Source organism: Artemia sp. Qi Xiang Cuo, chromosome 10, assembly GCF_049724085.1.
Source record: "Artemia sp. Qi Xiang Cuo chromosome 10, ASM4972408v1, whole genome shotgun sequence".
NCBI classification, from domain to species: Eukaryota; Metazoa; Arthropoda; class Branchiopoda; order Anostraca; family Artemiidae; genus Artemia; species Artemia sp. Qi Xiang Cuo.
The window spans coordinates 56,963,427-56,987,247 of NC_142803.1; the positions used below are offsets into that span (position 1 = coordinate 56,963,427).

Below are 23,821 nucleotides of genomic sequence, written 5' to 3' on the forward strand. Positions count from 1 at the left end.
TGATATTTTTTTTTTTAACACTAGCGCCAATTCCCATACTCTACCCGTATAATAAGCATTATATAATTATAGTAGTATAGTATTATATATTATAATATAGTATAATAAGTTACCCATACTTTTTGGATCAAAGGCGTAAATAAAATTCCATTGAATTCATACCATGCTAAAAAGCCATGGATAAAAAATGCACCTTTCAGTTTAAAAAGTTAACAGGTAATTTATGGGTTTTTTTAGCTTTGAATTACCTTCGTTTCACCTCTTTTCCCTGATTATTTAAAAAACAAAGTTAATTTATGCAAAAAAAAAAATCAGGAAATCACCCCCCCCCGTACACAACAGATAAAAAACAACGTTAATTGCTATGGAATTAGTACTGAATTAGGCCTTTTGACATTTTCAAGTCAAAAAGCCCTCCCCCCCCCCAACCAAAAAATTTGGATTAAAGGCCTCAATAAAATTCTATTGAATTTTTGGGGACTTTTCATGACCAGCAACCTTTAAGGCTCATGAATCCATGGCCTTTCCTGTCCTTTGGATATTTCATGTCCTTGATTTATTCATCGCCTTTCACCAGATGGTGAAGCACTAGAAACAAAATTGGTTAAAACCATATTAATTTTTAATTTTCGTTGCTGTCTTTTTTATCAATTTAATTAATTTGGTGGACAATTCAAGTTCTTCCTACCGAACTTCAAATGTGTATAAATTGCATTCAATCCCCATTTCTTAGAATTACACTTACTACAGAAGAGATCTACCACTTTTGAATGCAGTGAGCAAATGGGAGAAGAAGAGCACGAAAATGAGGTGTCCGGGCAATCAAACCGTATCAATCAGACTCTTTGACTCGTTGTACAATGCAAACTTATGACGTTTAAAGACAATACACGAAGGAAACTTATGAAAAAAAAATATCAGAACAATCAGGACCATTGAAAAAAACTTAATTTTAACTTTGTTGAAGTTATGATGCTAGGGTTATTTTAAAAGTTAAAAAAAAAATATTTGTAGTTTTAAAGTTCGTATTTTAATGTTAGTTTCTTTTTTATATTTTCGTTTGTTGTGCTGAGGATGGCCTTTGGCCAAAGGTCGAAATATTCTTTTAAAGTTTGGAATTCCAGTCTTAAGAAAAAATTTCCCTATTGCTTCTTCATGCAATTTGTTGTTCATACTTATGGATTGTAACTCAAAACAGGAACTAAACTCGAACTAAAATCGTGTCCAAATGGCTGTTAAGCAAATTTCTCACAAAATTTGACTTATGAAACTCGGACTTAAGAAAAACAAAATACCAGGACCATTTTACAGCAGGATAACATTGTTAACATTCCTATTGTTTCTAGTCGTAATTTGTTGTTTATACTTATGGATTGTAACTCAAAACAGGAATTTTATTAAGCATAGCTGGAGAGGGAGGGGATTAGAACGTATGTAAAAATGTAAAAAAAGACAATGAATTTCAATTACGTCAAAGTAAGAATTAGGAAAGCTTAAAGTGTTTACGTTAGTCAACAAAATAAATTACTACAACTCAATTCTGGAGGAAACCTTTGGTTAGAGGCTGTGGGGGTGGAGGGGTCTTTCTCAGGCGCTTCACGTCAGCAGAGGAACCTTGCTGATACTTCTCAAGATCTATTCTTACAGCTCTTGTTGTGTTATTCGTTTTTGTGAGTACAGGGCACTTAATTCCTTTTGCCCCTTCACTTCGCATGTTTAACGAATAAAGATGAGCGAGTTGACTTAATTGTTTTCTCTCTGACTTCTGCATTGGGTGTAACCGTAGCTCACATTGTCCAGGGTCTTGAAGAAACCTACAAATAAGCGAATTAAATAATTTATAAATTCAATTTATAAGATAATTGACTTATTTAATTTATCAAATAATTTATTTATTATAATTTATATATTGAGACAGAATCACACTGCCTTTCCACTCACAAAATTTAACAAAGATAAACATAAGAGAAAACAGATAATATTTTTAAAAAAAAACAGTGGAACAAAACAAAATGCTTTAAATAATAAAAATCCGAATATTTCGAACCCCCAAACAAAACCCCTGGATACGCGCAATTTTACATATGAATAAGATAAATATATTTATATGACATATATAAATACATTTGTTAAACTGGATATATGTTATATAATTAGATATATTTGTTAATTGTTATATATGTCATATAAATATATTAATATTTTAAATTGGAATATTGGTAAAATTTAACATATAAATAAGACAAAAAGAATATACAAGATTTGAATCAAAATCAAACAACAAATATCGTAAGTAATGTAAATAACTCTTGTTCCTACAATAGATAATACACAATTGGATCTAATCATTGGCACATAAGGATTTAATCAGAAATAATTTCTTAGACCACAGTGCCTTTCCATTCACAGAATAACAAAAAATTAAAATATAGAGCGAAAACGATTATAATATTTAAACAAAATAGTGGACGATAAAAAACACGAAAACAATTTAATTTCAACAACGATGTTGTTTTTTTTTTCTGCTTTATTTCTATATTATATCCGTATTCTCTCTATATTTTCATTTGTTAAAGTCTATAACTGAAATATATTTTACAAATAAATACAATACAATTGCATCTAATTTAGCACAATTGGATCTAATCATTGGCACATAATTATTTAATCAGAAATAATTTCTTAGACCACGGTGCCTTTCCATTCACAGAATTTAAAAAATGAAAACATAGAAAGAAAACGGTTATAATATTTGAACAAAATAGTGGACGATAAAAAAAGCAAAAAAAAAATTAGTCTCAACAACGTTGTTGTTATTTTTTTTTCTCTGCTTTATTTCCATATTATATCCGTTTTCTCTCTATATTTTCATTTGTTAAATTTTATAACTGAAATAAACTTTACAAATAAATACAATTAAATCAAATGAATAAATCAAGGAATTATGTTACATTAAATCATCGAAGAATCATTGTGCCATATCAATACGGCATAGCCTTTATAAGGTTGTGCTGAGCTATAAAATTCGTTCCTTTGTTCTTTCAACCCCATGAAAGAGCGAAGAAAAGTGACAAGCATCGCTGAGCAGCCCAGTTTGTTTAAAGGAGGTTTCTTTTCATTTCCCCTGATGCTACTCACATTGAATTCGAAAAAAAAATTCCCAATTCTTCCCTTGTCCTAGTATTTTTGAAAAAATTTTGACTATTTTTCAGAAACTTTAGGTGTTGGGCATGAAGAAAAGTAACAAGCAACGTTGTGCAGCCCAGTTTGTTTAAAGGAGGTTACTTTTCATTTCCCTGATGCTACTCACAATGAATTCGAAAAAAAAAACATTCTCAATTCTTCCCTTGTCTTAGTGTTTTTAACAAAAAATTTTAGACTATTTTTCAAAAAATTTAGGTGTCATGAAGAAAAGTGACAAGCAACGTTGTGCAGCCCAGTTTGTTTAAAGGAGGTTTCTTTTCATTTCCCTGATGCTACTCACAATGAATTTGAAAAAAAATTCCCAATTCTTCCCTTGTCCTAGTATTTTTGAAAAAATTTTGACAATTTTTCAGAAACTTTAGGTGTTTGGCATGAAGAAAAGTGACAAGCAACGTTGTGCAGCCCAGTTTGTTTAAAGGAGGTTTCTTTTCATTTGCCTGATGCTGCTCACAATGAATTCGAAAAAAAAACATTCTCAATTCTTCCCTTGTCTTAGTGTTTTTAACAAAAAATTTTAGACTATTTTTCAGAAAATTTAGGTGTTATGAAGAAAAGTGACAAGCAACGTTGTGCAGCCCAGTTTGTTTAAAGGAGGTTTCTTTTCATTTGCCTGATGCTGCTCACAATGAATTCGAAAAAAAAAACATTCTCAATTCTTCACTTGTCTTAGTGTTTTTAACAAAAAATTTTAGACTATTTTTAAGAAAATTTAGGTGTTATGAAGAAAAGTGACAAGCAACGTTGTGCAGCCCAGTTTGTTTAAAGGAGGTTTCTTTTCATTTGCCTGATGCTGCTCACAATGAATTCGAAAAAAAAAAAATTCTCAATTCTTCACTTGTCTTAGTGTTTTTAACAAAAAATTTTAGACTATTTTTCAGAAAATTTAGGTGTTATGAAGAAAAGTGACAAGCAACGTTGTGCAGCCCAGTTTGTTTAAAGGAGGTTTCTTTTCATTTCCCTGATGCTACTCACAATGAATTCGAAAAAAAAACATTCTCAATTCTTCCCTTGTCTTAGTGTTTTTAACAAAAAATTTTAGACTATTTTTCAGAAAATTTAGGTGTCATGAAGAAAAGTGACAAGCAACGTTGTGCAGCCCAGTTTGTTTAAAGGAGGTTTCTTTTTATTTCTCTTGATACTACTCACATTGAGTTCGAAAAAAAAACATTATCAATTTTTTCCTTGTCCTAGTATTTTTTAAATAGTTTTTTAGACTATTTTTCGGAAAATTTAGGTGTTGTGCATCAAAAAGCTATAAAGCTTAGAAAAATAGAACTACGTATACAAAATTGAAAAATATACGTTCAGTCTTCTTTTCTTCTTTTTTTTGCTACGCCTTATTTAGTCTAGTCAATAGCTATGATAACTGAGATCAGTAAGAATTCAATATCATAGGCAGCGCAGTCGCGCTGCCTAAGTAAAGAACGACGTTGGCACAATGTATTATTTATTTTTTGTTTTTTTTTCCATCCCAAGGCACTTCATATCGAAAGAGTTGTCGTAGAAACTTCGATAAGGGCTCATTCGATTGGAAATCGGAATGGCTAGTGCCCTTTTTAATAGTCGAAAGTGATTGGAAGGCAACTAGCACCACTTCCACACCCACGATTTTCCCCAAACACATCCAATCAAAATTTTGACATAGCCATTTTGTTCAGCATAGTTGATTTCCAGATAGAAATTATGTTTTTGAGGAGGACACTCCCCCGAAGCCCTCATGGCAAGGGTTGTAAGTTATGCCCTGGAACATTAAAAACCTTTATAGAAAGTGTTGTTGTAGAAACTTCAAAAAAGGCTCATTCGATTGGAAATTCAAAAGGCTAGTGCCCTTTTTAATCGTCAAAAGTGATTGGAGGGCAGCTAACTCCCCCCTCACGCCCACCTTTTCCCCAAACACATCAAATCAAAATTTTGAGATAGCCATTTTGTTCACGTAGCTGAAAGTTCTGGAAACTGAGCCTTTGAGGATGACAACACCCCCACAGCCCTCAGAGCAAGGGTTGTAATTTATGCCCTAGGGGCATATAACGTTTTTATAGAAAGCATTGTCGTAGAAACTTCAAAAAAGCCTCATTCGATTGGAAATTGAAATGGCTAGCGCCCTTTTTAATATTCGAAAGTAATTGGGAAGCAAATAACACCCCTTCCAGGCCCACCATTTCCCCATACACATCCAGTCAAAATTCTGAGCTGGTCATTTTGTTCAACGCAGTTGAAAGGTCCGGAAATTATATCTTTGAGCTGGACACTCCCCCCAGAGTCTTCAGGATAAGGGTTGTAAGTTATGCCCTGGGGGCATATAAGGTTTTTATAGTAAGCGTTGTCGTAAAAACTTTAAAAAGGACTCGTTCAATTAGAAATTCAAAGGGCTAGTGCCCTTTTTAATAGCTGAAAGTTATTAATAGCTGAAATAGCTGAAAATTATTTTAATAGCTGAAAATTATTCTCATACATAGCACTAATCACTTTCATGTATTTGTCTGGTATACCATATAGGGATCAGACCTTCGCTAATTCTCTCCTATCAGCTGAATCATACACTTATTCATGATTTATGAAACTGAGGACCAAAGGTGTTTGATGAATTAGGCACTTCTCAATTATTAATCTGAGAGTGAAAATTTGGTCGGCACATCTTCTACCCTTCCTAAAACCAGACTATTCACCTCTTAAAACCTTATCTACAGCATCTCTAATTCAAAAAGTATCATCATACCATGTAAGATGCTGCCTAGAGAAATCAGGCTAATGCCTCGATAATTACCACACTCACTCTTATCACCTTTCTTAAGCAGTGATTAAATTAGGGTTCTCCTAAAATCGCTAGGTGCTTCCCCCTTTTCAAAAATCATATCCATAATCATCATTAGTTTATTTCTAACCTCAGAGCAACCATATTTAGGAAACTCATTTACCACACTCACCACCTGGAGCCTTATTCTCTTTTTTAATCCTTTTAGCACTGTCGCTAATTCTTCATCACAAAACAAATCTTCCTTCACATCCAAGGTATCACAAACTTTCATTTTCCGCTATATCTTTTCCTACCACTCCATCTCAGTTTAGCACATTCTCAAAATGTTATGCTACTCTCTCTTTAACTCTTTCCTTATCAATAATTGTGTCCCGTTCCTATCTTTAACTGTGACAAGTCCGGATTTACTAAACCTTCTCAATTTATTAACATGTCACTACAATATTTTACAATTATGCTGTCTAGCTGCATCTTCCAGATCCTCGAAAAATTTTTCCATGGCCTCCACTTCACACCTCCTTAACTCATATTTTAATGATTTCTCCACTTTCTTTACATTCCTCTTATTTTCATGATCTATCACTCAAATACTTCTTGTACAAGCCCCTCCTCCTCTCGATTAAACATAAAGTATTTTCACTAATATTCTTAGCTGCGTTTCTAACTTAATTCCCTATGACACCATCAGCAACCACACAAATTTCCTATAATTATTCCATCTATTTTCAAATTGTAAACCCTCCAGTTTAATATTCAACTTCGTAAAGAAAAACATTTTCAGGTAGTGTTCAATAAATCGTCCAAAATATTCTTAAGGAATGCTGAATGCTTAATATTGTTTTTTAAATGAAAGCCTGGGGCAGTGAAAGACATGGGAAATGAAAGCAATACATATTTTAACACTATTTAAGAACAATTTTTATGCAATTACAAATTTACAACTTTTTATACAGTTTTTATGATCAACCCAAGCTTCATTTTCAGTCTTAAACTTGCATTTTTTGTGAATAGTAGGAACCTTTTCCTTTTTTTGATTGCCGTCCTAGGCGAGTGGTTAGCGTGCTAGACTTGAGACCTTTGTCCGTGAGGAAAAAGGTGCCGATGGTTTTTCAGTTTGAACGAGGGTTGGTGGCGTGACTCCGTTAGCTCAACCAGAGTCGACCCAGCTCTAAAGGGTACCTGGAGAAATCTGAGGAAGGTAAACAGGAAGGGTGTGGAAGGACCAGGATAGCTTGTCCATAGCCCCCAATTGCACTTCCTGGCTGAAGTGCTGTAAAACAGATATCAGTAGGGATTATAAAATCCAATACCGTGATTTTTACCTTGTCTTTACCTTCTTTTTTTTACTTTTTTGTGCAATTGGAGATAAAATTGTTTTTTGTTTTAAATAGCTTGACTTTTCTATCTAGTAATCACTGTAATTGCGATACATCATTTAACAGTTTCTAAGGCTTAACATTTCACAGATCTATTTTTCAATATACTTTCAGAGGTATTTACAAAATAAATATTATTATTTCAACGTAACAAATTATGAAAACTAAGAGTATAAGCGGAGAAGACTGATATTGATATATCCAATAGATTGAAATATTGGTATAGGACATAATTATATATGACATATTGGTATATGACATAATTACATTTGACATATGGTTATACTGATATAATTCCCTGTATATTTAAAACCATATGGTTTAACATAAAGAAAGGAGATGAGAATGACAAATCGAAAGGCAACGGTATAAAGCAAAACTATTCAATTATTGTACTGAGTGCTTACTTTTTTAAATTTTTCGAAACTTTTAAACTTTTTATACAGATTTCTAATTCTATTTCTCCTTTCTAATCTCCTTTTAAGACTGTGAAAATATTAGTTATACCCTTCGAGTATCTAAATTGAATTTGATATTTGTCAACAGCCCTGTCTTTTCTACATCTTATTGAGATAATTATTATTATTTATTTCTAACCCATACTGTACAGGGTACAATACGTGGAGTATCACGAGCGAAAACACATAAAATGCAACACAAATCAATATAGAAATCAAAGATTACCTGTTACAGAGTAACACATAAAAATTTAAAAGAAACTAAAACAAAAGAGAAATAACATGAAAGGAGGGGGAAAAGAAGAAGAGAAAAAAAAAACTTGCAGATTCTAATAAGCAGTAATATACAGAGATATGGACACAAGCTGTCATTATCATTATCATTATTTGAATTTTACTCACTCTTTACAATACATAAAAATGTGGAGTGGACCAAACAAAGAAAAAGAAACAAATAAAAGAAAAATAACTTACGACTGAAAAAACCTGATAAGGTGATGGTGCGGAGAAAAACGGATACAAGTGGTATTTGAAAGTTTTCTGTGTAGTGATTCCAGTTTTTCAATAATATTAGGAACAAGAAATTTATTAATAATTACCCTGTTTTTGGTCCAAGGTGGAAGAAACAACAAAAATTTACAAAATCTAAAATAATTAATCCGGATTCTTTTTAACTCATTTTTCTTAAGAAGGAGAAAAATTCCAGAAGCAAAAAGAATTGAATGGTCACAAAAAGTTGAGTAGAGCTTGGCCAACGCAAGTTTATTCTATTTACCTCTATTGGCAACAATCTTAGCATATCCTAATTTAATTTTCGTATTAATATTTGAGACTGTGCGCTGGCGCAAGCTCAGAAGACTATTAGTAATAGAAATACCGAGCCATCGAAGAGAATCTACGAGAGGGATAGTAAAACCATTACAGCGAAGGGAAGTACTAGAAATGTTATTAAAAGAAAGAAATTTACATTTATCTACACTAAGAGAAAGGCCTATGTCTGAAAAAGAAGTGGAAAACACAATAAACCATGATAGATAAACTAGTTTTAGTACGGCTTATAAGAAGCAGATCATCAGCGTAGGCCAGGTATTAAATATCAGAAAAACCGGAAAGATAGGTAGCCGATATCTTTGCCAGAACTCCTGAAATACATAAATTACACAGGGTCGGAGATAAAACTCCACCTTGCCTTAAACCTCTTTTCAATTTAATAATAGAAGCTGGCGCAGATTTCAGCTGAAGAAAAGAATTAGAGTACAAGTACCGAAGAAGTAAAATAACCGATAGATTGACACCGCAACCACGAAGAGCAGAAAAAAGTTGACTATGACATACACTATCAAAAGCTTTTGATAGATCTAAAGTACAAAGATATATAATCTTTCCCTTAGAAGAATTTTCAGGGAGCAAAGAAGATTCAAAAGGGGCTCATTCAATTCAAAATTGAGAGGGCTAGTGCCCTTTGTAATAGTCGAAAGTGTTTGGAGGGTAACTAACCCCCTCTCACGCCCACCAGTCCTCCAAACACATCCAATCAAAATTTTCAGAGGGCCATTATGTTCAACGTAGTAGAAACTTCTGGAAATTAGGTCGCTGAGAATGACACTCCCCCCCTCAGCACTCAGGGCAAGGGTTGTAAGTTATGCCTAGGGAGCATATAAGATTTTTATTGAAAGTTTTGTCGTAGAAAATTCAAATAGTCTCATTCGATTGGAAATTGAAAGGGCTAGGACCATTTTTAATAGTTGAAAGTGATTGGAGAGTGACTAACACCCCTTCCACGCCCACCATTTCCCCAAACATATCCAATCAAAATTTTTAGATAGCCATTTTGTTCCACGCAGATTAAAGTTCAGGAAATTATACCTTTGAGCAGAACACTCCCCCCCCCCAGTCTTCAGGGCAAGGATCACAAGCTATGTCCTAGGGACAAATAATATTTTATTGCGGTATTACGAAATATAATTTTGGAAATAATAGCTTTCACTCTTTGGACTGGTTAAACGAATTTGGAGAAGAACCCTCGAAGCATCAAAAGACAGAAGATATATTACTCTGTAAAACATTTAGTCTGAAAGGTGTCTCCGCAGTTATTGAAGCTCCTTTGGGATGAGCTTGCAAAGTATGACAATGTACATATACGATGTGCATGTTGACAACCTACTCCGGGCTTAAATCCAAACTGGTTATCTCTCTCGAGCATAATATTAGTCACAAAAGGTAGTAATAGATGCTCAAGAACTTTACTGGAGGTGTAAGAGACAGTAACAGGTCGGTAAGAAGAGCAAATAAAAGGAGAATTTCCCTTCTTTAAAATTAAAGAAACAGTACCACACAAAAAACTCTCCGGTACACTAGAAGTACAAATACACATCTGGAGAAGTAGGTGTATAGAGTAGAGTAGAATATTTTTATTTATAACACGTACATAAATAAATGTCACAAAACAGCGCACATGCCTGGTGGCATACTTTAGCGCTGAAAGTATTGCCAACGAAAATACACAGCCATTTTCTAACTAAATTTTACAACAACGAAAAAGAAAACCCTAATGAAGAAAATGCTTAGCATGTCATAAGATATTTCTTCACCAATCTTAGAAAATGTCGCTTGTTGCTGCATTCTCGAACTGATGCAGGAATTGAGTTCCAAATTTTTTGGCCAATGTGACGGATGCTGAATCCCGCTCTCGATGTCGGGCGAATTTCGCACGAAAAGTCTGAACGATGCGTAGTAGGATAATTATGAAATTGAGAATTAGTTGAGAAAATGCCGGAGAAATTTACAGTTAAATTACTATATGGATAATCATGACAAATACTAGAGATAGAAATTAAATGAAGTTGGTCCAAAGAGAAAATTCCTGAAGTCCCATATAGGTGTCTAACTGAAGTTCTGCAATCAATATTAAAAAGAATCCTCATTGCTTTATTCTGAAGTATTTGGAGAGATTTGAAAACAGACGGAAAGGTAGATGCCCAAACCGAAATACAATAGAGAAAATATGGGTGCACGAAATAATGATAAATAGATTTTATAATAGCTTTAGTAAAAAAGTTATAAAGACGAGTTAGCATGCCAATATTTCGGGAAACTTTTAACGACAGTGTTTTTACATACTTATGAAACGACAAATTCTCATCTAAAATAATCCCAAGATATTTGAACTGATCCACCGGTCTTAATTCAAGACCATTCAAAAAAAGAGAGAAGGTATATGACACTACTGATCCAGTTCGCGAAAATAACATATACTGGCATTTTTTTCATTAAGAGCTAGTAAATTCCTTGAATACCAATCAGATACAGTTAATAACATGCTTTCAAGGTTCTGGAAAAGAACTGATAGGTCCTGATGAGAAGCAAAAATTACTACATCATCAGCAAACATTATAATTTTACAGAGGCAAAACTTCTGGCAAATCATTTATAAAAAGAAGAAATAGAATAGGCCCAAGGACAGAGCCCTGAGGCATTCTGTAGTTAATTGGAAAAGTTTCAGAACAGAGATCACAAGATTTATCAACACAATCTAGTTGTCTCCCAGAAAGGTAAGAGGCAAAAAATTTAACAGCTTGTGTTGAAAACCCATAAGCCTTAAGTTTAAAAAGAAACAACAAATGATTTATGGTGTCAAACGCCTTTGCGACATCAAGAAAAATCGCCAACGCGTGTTGACCATCATCTAGTGAATCATTAATATTTAGTAAAAGCTCATGAATTGTCAGTTCAGTTGACTTTCCTTTTATAAAACCATATTGAGACGTGTGTAAAATCTTACTATCAAATAAATATTTTTGTAATTGATTATTTGCAAGTTTTTCCAAAATTTTGCTGAAAACCGAAAGTAGAGAAATGCCTCTATAATCTGAAGGGTCAGTTGAACTCCCAGCTTTAGGTAATGCTATAACATTTGCTTTTTTTAAAAGCTCAGGAAAAACCCCATGCATAAGTGATAGATTAAAAATATGTGCCAGCAAAGGTGAAATGCTTGACGCTATTTGCTTTACGGTTTGAGCCGAAAATCCAAATTCGTCCTTAGAAAAACTACGTTTAAGCTTCAGAATAACTTTTTCAATCTCATGAGGCTTAATCTCAGAAAAAGAAAACGAATTTTCTGAATGTTGCTCATTAACTGGAACAGAAGGGGAATTCAGTTGCATATTCATAGTCAATGCAAGTCTAGAACCAATATTACTGAAATAATCTCCAAAAGCAATTAAAATTTCATTGGGCTCTGTAACATTTTCTCCATTTAAAAAAAGGCAATTAACACTAGTATTCTTACGACTATGAGGACGTATCTTTTAATTTATCAATTGCCATGTTTTTCTCATATCCGATTTATACTCCAAAAATTTCTCTTTATATTATTTTCTCTTCTCATGTCTGATAATTTAATTTAGCCTATTCCTATAAACTCTGAAATCTTCAAACGACTCAGGTGTCTGTAATTTTAAATAATTCTTAAATTTTCTATTTTTATGTTTTAACGATGCCAAAATACCTTCAGTAATCCATGGGTCAAATTTCTGCGCAAACTTTCCATGCGAAACTCGTGTTGAAGAAGCCCGATCCCGCAGTCGCATCATTTGATCAATAAAATGTGAAAACGCAGCATTTGCGTCATCTGAGCCATAAACCGAACTCCAATCATGGTCACCAATTAACTGACGCAGAACATTACAATCAATCCATGTATATCGGTTTTTTGAATTATCCATTGTTGAATCTCGATGTTGTTTATTACTATTATTTAAATTTAAAAGAACACTCATCGGAAAATGATCTGACATATCAGACAAAATTACTGACGATTTTTCAGCATCAAATAAAACAGGAGAAAAAAATATATTATCTAATAATGTAGCTGTGTTAGCTGTAACTCTTGTCGGCAGAGAAATACTTGGAAGAAAATTAGAATACAACATCATAGTTAAAAACTCCTTATTGTTTCCAACATCGAGATTCAAAAGATCAAAATTAAAATCACCCGAAGTAATAACCGGTTTTTTCAACGTTTCCAAATTTTTCAACAGCGGTTCAAAAACTTAAAAAAATATTTTTGGGTTACCCGACGGAGATCGATAAACAGACCAGAAATTAGATAGATCACAACCCAAAGGTACAACTTCAACAAAAATAGTCTCACATAACCCATCATCAAATACAGACAAATCACTGAGAATACTAAAAGACCAGTCATCACGAATATGCAGCATTTGACCTCCTCCTGCATTCTGACACCTTGTACGCAAAATACACTTCATCCCGGGCAGATCTAACATTGTAAGGGGTGTATTAGCAGACAAAAAAGTTTGGCAAACTCCAACAATGTCTATAGGACTAGATGCAAGCAAATGCTACAGTTCATTGAATGCACTTTGTAGCCCCTGGGCATTTATATGTAACGATCTTATCGGAAAATTACAACTTTTTGTTTTTTCCGATAAAAGCTCGCATGAAGAATAATCACATTAAGGTAGATTATTCACATAAGACATATCCTTATCACTTCCGGTTGCTGAATTTAGAATAACATCTAATTTCAAACGAGAATCAAGAAAACGCTGAAAACGATCCATAAAACAAAAAAAAGAAAAGAAAAATTCACAGCTTCTCAGTTTAGACGACAGGTTCATATGACACATTGCGAATCTGAACTACGTCGGAAATCGTTTTACCCGGAATGATTTGCGAACCGCACTTGACATAAACAACACCTCGTAAAGTCCATACATTTTCCAATTCAAACTTATTGCGCGCAAGCTTGTAGATTTCTTGCCTTTCCCTGGTTAGCCTCATTTACATAGATTCGGGTAACTTTCAAATTCTTGCGATTGCGCAGGATCTCAACTGCAGATGCCTCAGTAAAAAATGTAAGTTCAATCGGAGTTTTTATTTCCAAGGCACCTCCCAAACGCCTTGCACCCTTGACAACGGATTTATAAAGATTGAGTCCCATTTCACTGTTAAGTCGAGCTAATACTTTCTCACCAAAGTGAGGCAAATCACGCGCGGGAGAGTCTATCCCAGATACAATGACCTTAGTCAGAAGAGAAGACTGGTTTATATCATCCAGCTTAGTTTCAAGCTTTTGGAGCTTTGCGCAATTTTGGACAATTCTTGCCCGCAAATCGCCAAGTGATTTCTCAAGCAGTTCAAATTTACCCCTGAATTGCAGATCGATCGCCTCATAGACAGCTTGCGTAACAGTATCAAGAAAATCTTACTTAATCTGTGTGACGGGAGAACTCCCTAATCTACTGCACTGTTCTTCCACTCTCTTACGAATTTCATCCTGTATGCCGTCACTAAGGTTAACAATTTCTGACTGCATCAAGCTAACTGACTCAGATAAATCCCCGACAAAACCTTCCGAGTCCTCCGTACACAGCCTTATCGCTCTCTGAACATTTTTTCTGCCATCTCTCAGCGCTTCTTCATATTTCTCCGCGTAAGCCCATATATTCTCGGATGTTACTATTTTAATTTCGTCAGTTCCGTAACAGCAAACTTCATAATTACTCCCATCACCTTTGACAGTTATCACCTGCGTAATTTTGCAAGGCCACAGATTGTAATATTTAAATTGAGAAAACGCCCGGTTTCCCACTTGCATAGCTTCGGCAAATGAAAAATGAAAAAAAAAGCAAAATCTCTCTCTCAAAACGTCCGCACACCTTATGTGTATGAATGCCTAGCAGCGACTGATGACAGTGGGGGGGATAAAAAAAAGGTATTGCTGAAAACAGCCAATGGAAAATTTACCAAGTATCCAAGTTAAAATATCCAAAAAAGTATGATATAATTCTCTTGTGTTAACTAGTCAATGACTGAATCTATACTGATACTATCTATACTCTAATAAAAGGTGAAATCTAGATATACCATCATCATCAACATTATCTGATTTAAGTTTATTAATTGCTTCAACAACGGATGAACGAGAAATGGGAACACAAAGACACTGAGATAGAGGGGTACTAAAAATAGCAGAAAGAGAATGAATATACAAAGAATGCACACGGTAATTAACATTAGAAAAAATAGACGAGTCCTGGCCATGCCAGGCAGATGCAGGAAGACAATCACTACTCGGCACATCACTTCTAATCGACTCAGAATTAATAATTTTTCGCCATTCTCTCTTTGACACTGGAAAATCCATACCACGATAACGCATCACGATAACGCATTGACTTAAGATATTTTTTATATTCACTGCGCGTCTTATGCTTAAGGTCAGATACAATTCCACGAGGCGGTCTATCACATTCATTCCAGACTTTTAACCATAACTTGGCTTTATTTTTCAAAGTTTTTAAATTAGGATCTGATCTTCAGATGTGCAATTTGTCAAATTGAGATGAAATTTTGCAAATTTGTCTTTCAAGTCAGCGAGAGAAGTGTACCAAGTCCATCACTCCATGGATGGCAAAGAAGGAGAATGCCTATTTGTATTTTGATCGGAAAAATGATAATGAAAATAGAGGGATTGGATTCTAATTGATCCAAGTTTGTCAGTTTAGGGAACTGAGGCATACGCTTGATTTTGATACTGTTAGATTATCCGTTCTCACTGCAACTACTTTTTTATGCCAAGTTTTCTTCTCTTTTTTGACAAGATTTAAAATAAGACTAAATTATCAAGCAAAAAATTTAAATAAAAAACAATATTAAACCTTGAAAGCTTTTCATTAGCCGATGTGAATATCGACACTGCTGGACCTCGTTGCTCCCCAAGCCTCCGAATTCCGGCCCTCATCTCACGCGCTGGAATTCGTTCCTTCAATTTTGTCCTGGCACGCTCTGATTGCATGGCTTGAGCTGCTTCTCCTTCACTAGATGTCTCTGTTTCAATGTGCATACGATCTAAGCTGACTTCATTTTCGGGCCAATCTGAGAACTCATCATCTCCCTAAAGAAACAAAGTGTTCATTGTAATGGATGGTGAACACCGGAGAATCTTAGCAATGGTTATCAGAAGTCTAAAACTCACTAAAAACTGGACAACAGTATATACATAAAAAAAACTTATCCAAAACGTTTTCTGATTCCAAATATTTAAAATCTATTTAACTTAAACCTACCCATCAACAGTTATAAGTATAAGACATTTTAGATAATTTCAGAAACCAAGCTCCCATTTAAGCATGGTTTTAAAATAATTTCCTGCTTTAGCTTATCTGGCAAATTGATTTACCAAAATAAACATTTTTCAAAATATTCTTTTTTTCATCCCAGGATCTATTTAAGACCTATTCATACCTGAAAACAAAGATTCCATGATTGTTTTTCAGATTATGAAGTTTTTAGAGCAATATCATATTTCTGTTACCGTTTCCGCGTTAAAAATTTTATAGTCTTCGTCCGTAAAAATCTAAACACTAACAAGCTGTTGATTTTAAGGCTATTGATTAACGCTTTTAGCACGTTCAGAATTATGGGGAAACACTCAAAAACTGATCGGTACCATGGGAAAACCGACGAGTTTTTCCCTTAGTACCGATCAGTTTTGGGGCTAGGAATTTTTTCTAGTTTCCCTATGGTATCGATCTGTTTTTCATGTCATCAAGCAAAAATGAGCAAACAATTTTGAAAGTGAAAAACATTTCAACTGTTAAGCCCGCGAAAGTTAGAGACTTTGTGATTCTTATCAGTTTCAACCATCAGTTTTCATCCAACACAAGTAATGCTTCATATAAAACTAACATAAAAGAAGAAGATACTTGGCAAGAAATACACTTGGCTTAGAGACTTGGTGCATACAAGTGCATGTTATCCATGCTTTTTGGGAAAAATTTTGCACCTATCGTTAGAACACTTTTCCCCTCGTATCAATCGGTTTTCCCATGCGTCTGAACGGGCAGTTACTTTCTTCTATTTTTGCATTGATATTTCTTCCTTTCAAATGTGCACCCGAAACTACCAAAAATTACATAACTTCATTTGAAGGTCGATTTCATTCAAATTAAATTGCCAGTCTTCAACATATAGGGTTTCGTAATTTTCCAATTGGCATACAACTACCACAAATCAGTATCAATGAATAAATGAAACCCAAAACAAACAGAAAATAAAAATAAATAATACAGACAAACTCAAAACGAGCAGAAATTAATATGAGTAGGGTTCTAAACCCCTATGCTCTCTAAAAGCCAGAATATAATTTGTGCTTTAATAAAAAAATTCAAATGAATTTACAGAAAAAAAATGTGTATTGTCAGTTTAATACACACATGCTGAAATTTATTCCTTAAAATCTTAATTAATTTTTGATTTCTTAAAGTTATAAAAATGAAAAAATTTAAAAGAACTTTTTTTCAGTAAAGCACAAATTATATTATGGCGTTTAGAAAGCATAGGGGTTTAGAACCCTACTCATATTAATTTCTGCTCGTTTTGAGTTTGACTCTGTTATTTATTTTTATTCCCTGTTTGCTTTGGCTTTAATTTACTTATTGATACTGATTTGTGGTAGTTGTATGTTTGGTAGATTACTAGATTCTATTTTTGTTCATTTTAGGTTTAATGGAATTCTTCACTTTTTTTTTGAAAAATTTATTTTGTGGAGAAAGTTTTTTGTAATTAATTTCTGTTCGATTTATCTTGACATAGTCTTTTTCAGGGAAAAAGACTGAGCTTTTTCTAAAGTTAAACAACCATCCCTTGCATGAAAACATTAAATACCCCCTGGGCATAACTTACAACCCTTGCCCCTAATCTCTGGGGTTTGTTTCAACCCCAAAAAGCCTTGTTATATGATATTTAGACTATTTTGAATAGAATGGGTATCTCAAAATTACTATTAGATGCAATACGGGACAACACGACGTGTGTGGGTGTAGGGGGAGAGGGTAGCTGCCCTCCGATCACTTTGACTCTTAAAAAGAGCATTAGAGCGTCTGATTACCAATCCAATGAGCCCCAACCCATGCTTATACGACCATGCTTTCTATAAAAACCTTATATGCCCCCAGGACATAACTTACAAACCTCGGCCTAAGGACCGGGGGGATTTGCTATCCTCAAAGATATAATTTCCAGACTTTCAAATATGTTCAACAAAATGGCTATCGCAAATTTGATTGGAAGTGTTCGGGAACATAATGGGCGTGTAGGGGGGGGGGGCATTTGGCCTCTGATCACTTTTGACTAATAAAAAAAACACTGGTCCTCTAAATTTCCAATCAAATTAGCCCTTTTTGAAGCTTCTACGACAAAACTTTCTCTATAAGAACCTTAAATGCCCCAAGGGCACAACTTATCACCCTTGTCCCGGGGGCTATGGAGGGGGGAGGGTTTTCATCTTCAAAGACATAATTTCTAAACCTTTCAACAACATTGAACAAAATGACCCTATCAAAATGTTGATCGTAAATGTTTGGGGAAATGATAGGCATGGAGGGGTGATTCTCCCTAAGATTACTTTCGACTACTCAAAAGCCCTCTCAATTTCCAATCGAATGAGCCCTTTTTCAAGTTTTTACAATAACGTTTTCTATAAAAAACTTTATATGCCCCCAGGGCATAACTTACAACCTTAGCCCTGAGGGCTCTGGGGGGTTGTCATACTCAAAGACATAATTTCCAGACCCTTCAACTACGTTCAGCACAATAGCTATATCAAAATGTTGATCCAAAGTGTCTGGGGAAATGATGGGCGTTGGGGGGGGGGCATTCGCCCTGCAATGGCTTTTGGCAAAATTTTCAAAATTTTGATTGAATGTGTTCGGGGAAATGGTGGGCATGAGAGGGGGGTTATTTACCCTCTAATCTCTTTCGACTATCAAAAAGAGCTCTAGCCCTTTCAATTTCCAATTGAATGAGCCCTTTTAGAAGTTTCTACGACGACAGTTTCTATAGAAAACGTTATATGCCCCCAAGGAATAACTTACAAACCTTGCCTTGAGGGTTTTGGGGGGGGGGAACAAAATGGTTATCTCAAAATTTTGATTTGATGTATTTTGGGAAATGGTGGGCGTGAGAGGGGGTTAGTTGCCCTTCAATCACTTCCAACTATTAAAAAGGGCACTAACCCTTTCAGTTTCCAATCGAATGAGCCCTCTTTGAAGTTTCTACGACAACGCTTTCTATAAAAACCTTATATGCCCCCCAGGGTATAGCTTACAACCCTTACCCTGACGGCTGTGGGGGTTTACCATCCTCGAAGACCTTATTTCCAGAACTTTCAACTACGTTGAAAAAAATTGTCATCCCAAAATTTTGGATTGAATGTGTTTGAGGGAATGGTGGGTGCGAGAGGGCGGGGGGGGGGGGTTAGTTGCCCTCCAATAACTTTCTACTATTAAAAAGAGCACTAGCCCTTTCAATTTCCAATGGAATACGCCCTTTTGAAGTTTCCACTACAACCCTATCTATACAAACCTTAAATGCCCCAGGGCATAACTTACAACCCTAGCCCTTAGGGTTGGAGGGGAGGGGAGATGTCATCCTTAATGACCTCATTTCCAGAACTTTCAACTACGTTGAACAAAATGAGTATCTCAAAATTTTGATTGGATATATTTGGGGAAATGGTGGGGATGAGAGAAGGGTTATTTGCCCTCCAATCACTCTCGACTTTTAAAAAAGGCACTAGCCCTTTCAATTTCCATTTGAATTAGCCCTTTTTGAAGTTTCTATGACAACGGTATCTATAGAAACCTTATATGCCCCCAGGACATAATTTACAACCCTTGCCCTGAGAGGTGTGGGAGGTTTGTCATCCTCAAAGAAATAATTTCCGGAACTATCAACTACGTCGAACAAACTGGCTATCTCAAAACTTTGATTGATGATTTTGGGGAAATGGCAGGCGTGTGAGATGGGTTAGTTGCCCTTCAGTCACTTCCGACTATTAAAAACGGCACTAGCCCTTTCAATTTCCAGACGAAAGAGCCCTTTTTGAAGTTTCTACAACAACACTTTCAATAAAAAACCTTATATTCCCCCAGGGCCTAACTTACAACCCTTACCCTGGGGGTTGTCATCCTCAAAGACACAATTTCATAACCTTTAAAGTACGTTGAACAAAATGGATATCTCAAAATATTGATTGGATGTGTTTGGGGAGATGATGGGCGTGAGAGGGAGGTTAGTTGCCCTCCAATCACTTTTGACTATTAAAAAGGGCATTAGTCCTTTCAATTTCCAATCGAATGAGCCCTTTTTGAAGTTCCTACAGCAACACTTTCAACAAAACCCTTATATGCCCCCAGGACATAACTTACAACCTTTGCCTGGGGGCTGGGGGGGGGGGGGGGTTGTCATTCTCAAAGACTTAATTTTCAGAACTTTCAACTACGTTGAACAAAATCGCTCAAAATTTTGATTGGATGTGTTTTGGGAAATGGTGGACGTGAGAGGGGTTAGTTGCCCTCCAATCACTTTCGACTATTAAAAAGGGCACAAGCTCTTTCAATTTCCAACTGAATGAGCCCTTTTTGAAGTTTCTACGACAACGTTATATATCAAACCTTATATGGCCCCTGGGCATAACTTACAACCCTTACCTTGAGGGATGTGGGGGTTTGTCATCCTCAAAGATATAATTTCCCGAACTTTCAACTACGTTGAACAAAATGGGTATCTTAAAATTTTGATTGGATGTGTTTGGGGAAATGGTGGGCGTGAGAGGGGGGTTATTTACCCTCCAATCACTCTCGACCTTTAAAAAGGGCCCTAGCCCTTTCAATTTCCATTTGAATGAGCCCTTTTTGAAGTTTCTACGACAACGGTATCTATATAAACCTTATATGCCCCCAGGTTAAAATTTACAACCCTTGCCCTGAGGTGTGGGAGGTTTGTCATCCTCAACGAAATAATTTCCAGAACTATCAACTACGTTGAACAAAATGGCTATCTGGATGATTTTGGGGAAATGGTGGGCGTGAGAGATGGGTTAGTAGCCCTTCAGTCACTTTCGACTATTAAAAATAGATAATAGATCAGATATTTATTTCAGAAAATGACTATCACAAGCCCCGAAGGGCCGAATTCGTATTTCGGAGACATAAAAAAAATCATAAAAATAGCACAACAACTAAAAATTGGCTTTACTGAAAAAATCTTTTAAATGTTTTAAATTTTATAACTTTAGGAAATAAAAAATTAATTAAGATTTTAAAAAATAAATATCAGTATATGTATATTAAACTGACAATGCACATTCTTTCAGTAAATTCATTTGAATTTTTTTCAGTAAAGTAAAAATTATATTCTAATTTTTAGAAAGCATAGGGTTTAGAACTCTGTTCAGATTAATTTCTGCTCGTTTTGAGTTTGACTTATTTTAATTTCTGTTCGCTTTGGGTTTCATTTATTTATTGATACTGATTTGTGGTAGTTGTATGCTTGGTAGATTATTTGATTCTATTTTTTTCATTTTTGGTTTAATGGAGTTCTTTGCGTTTTTTTGAAAAACTTATTTTGTGCAAAAAGTTTTTTTGATTAATCATAAATAAAGGAGACACAGTAATTTTCTTTGTCAAAATACCAACATAAAAAAAAAGGTGAAGAATACGGCACCAGACTTTACAGTCCCTACCGGCGGTGCAGATCTCCGTTTCACGGCCCTTCAGCCAGGAAGTGCAATGGGGGGTTGGGGGACATCCATCCTATGCTTTCACACACACTTCCTGTTTACCTTCCCCAGATTTCTCTAGGTACCCATTTAGAACTGGGTCGACTCTGGCTGAGCTTATAGAGTCACGCCACTGACCCCCTTCCCAAACCAAATAAGTGGGTGCACTAGGATTCGAACCCTCGTAATATCGGACAAATGATCGTTAATCCAGCGCACCAATCTACTCGGCTAGGACCAACATGAAAAGGTTAACATTAATCCCTTCCTCCAACACCCTTTGCATTACTACTACGAAAAGTACTACTAACAACTCACCACAGCACTAAGCCGCCTGAGGCCAACACCGCTACACACACTCGTTCTCCATCCCAATCTCTTCAAAGCCTCCCTCATTACACCCTCTCAGGAAGTTCCCATTTCCTTTAAATCTTTCTTTATGATATCCTCCCACCCTAACCACGGACGACCTGCTTTTTGTTTAGCTCTAGACGGTTGGCCTAAAAGGTGAATCTTCGGCAATCTGCCATCCTTCGTCCACAAAACGTGCTCTAGCCATCTCAACCTCCCTCTCCTTATAGCCCTAGAAAGCGGAATTGGACTACACTTATCATATAGCCTACTGTTTAAAATAGGGTCAGTCAGCCGGGTTGGATATGAAATAGCAACATTGATCATATCTTGGGTTCTGATCAAGGTAGTAAAGTAGTCCTAAGAACACTCTGCGCCACACATATCAGTCAAATCTCCCCGATCCCAAAACGTTTGAGCAACCTGAGGCATACACTCCACTGCGAACTAATTGTAATCAAATTGTATCATTTTACGGATTACTTAATTGGATTTTACTATATTATGTCTTCTATATTCCATATAGAGGCGGTTTTAGTGGAGGGACAGAGAAGGCACGTGCCCCGGGAGCAGAAATTTTAGGGGCACAAAATTTCAAATAAATAATCTAACGGTTATTATAAATTTGTAAATTTTTAAATTCCATTTTTACTAAAATAAAGTAGAGGGCACAGTTAACAAATAACAATAATTAATAAATTAAACAGTTAATTAGTTATTCAAAAATAAATCAGCAAATAATTAAATAATAGTAATTATAACAATTAAATTAAATAATTAGTAATAACTAAATAATTTAATTAACAAATATGAAAATAATTTAAAAATAAATGATTAATTAATCAATACATTAAAAATAATTTCGTAAAAAAATGAAAATTTTGTAAAAATTCGGCCTTAAAATTTTGTGGGAGAGAACGGGGGTACTAATCAAGATTTTGCCCCGGGCGCAACAGACGCCAGAACCGCCAATGGTTCCATAAAAGGAAAATCCAGCTCTGCTTTCAAGGACTTCACATTACCTCAAAATTTCCTTATCAGTTATTTTTCATACAATAATGTGGATTTCTTTTTTTTCTTTTTAATTTACATTGAACCTTAAACGTGCACTTAAAAAACCAAAATTGCGAGGAGCTTTAGTCATATTTTTTTTCTATTTTCTTCTACATGCATTACCACTGCATTACTTCTACTAGCAAATCTCTGCAGCACAAAGCCACCTGAGGAAAACAGAACTACACACGATCCTCCTCCACCCCAAACTATTCAAAGCTTTGCTCCTTACACCCTCCCAAGAAGTTCCAATTTCCTTTAAATCCTTCCTTATGACCTCTTCTCACCCCATTATGGGGCGGTCTGCTTTTTGCTTAGCCCATGATAGATGGCCGAAAAGAACGATTTTTGGCAACCTCAACCATTTTCTCATTATGAAACAGTTTTGGTACCGAACTTTAAGTAAGTAGCGATCCACCTAAATAATAACAAAAACTCTAAGAAACGGAATTTTGATAACAATAGATAAATCAAAAATATTGAATTTTTATGCTAATTTCAAATACACACGATGCATTAAGTTTAACGTTACCCATCAAAAGTTACGAGCAGGAGACATCTGCTGAAATTTTTAAAAAGCTGAGGTACACCCTCGAAAAGTCAAGCGCTCTAAAATGAAAATCATGCCATCAGATTTAGGACATCAGAGAACCCTACTGTTGAGGTTTCAAGCCCCCATACACAAAAATGTAGAATTTTGCATTTTTTGCCAGAAGAAAGATCATGGATGCGTGTTTTTTTGGGTTTTTTTTTACTACGAACGATCGTATCGAACGAATGGTCCAAGAAAATTAAGAGAGGTCTTGTCAAACGGAAATCAAAAGTTCTAATGTTCTTTTTAAGCGAGTAAAAAAATTAGAGCAAATAGCTTCCCTCCCCAGCCCCCTTTTCCCCAAAGGCATGTGATGGATATATTGAGATTGCCATTTGGTTCATTATTGTTGGAAGGTAATAATAACTACGCCTCTGGGGATGACATGACCTCCCACAGCCCATGGGGAAAGTGCTGTGAGTTATGCAATCTGCCCATTGTTCA

General features: G+C 35.2%; 1 protein-coding gene across 1 annotated transcript in view; it reads right to left on the reverse strand.

The window, feature by feature from the left end:
* Positions 1 to 439: 439 nt before the first annotated feature.
* Positions 440 to 23,821, reverse strand: part of LOC148947926 (uncharacterized) — a 38,657-nt gene continuing 15,275 nt past the window's right edge. The window contains exons 4-5 of the mRNA XM_089095566.1: positions 15,479 to 15,714; positions 440 to 1,814 (exon numbers count right to left, since the gene is read on the reverse strand). Coding sequence (XP_088951692.1) covers positions 1,535 to 1,814; positions 15,479 to 15,714 — 516 coding nt within the window. The 3' untranslated portion in view covers positions 440 to 1,534. The remainder of the gene's footprint in view (positions 1,815 to 15,478; positions 15,715 to 23,821) is intronic.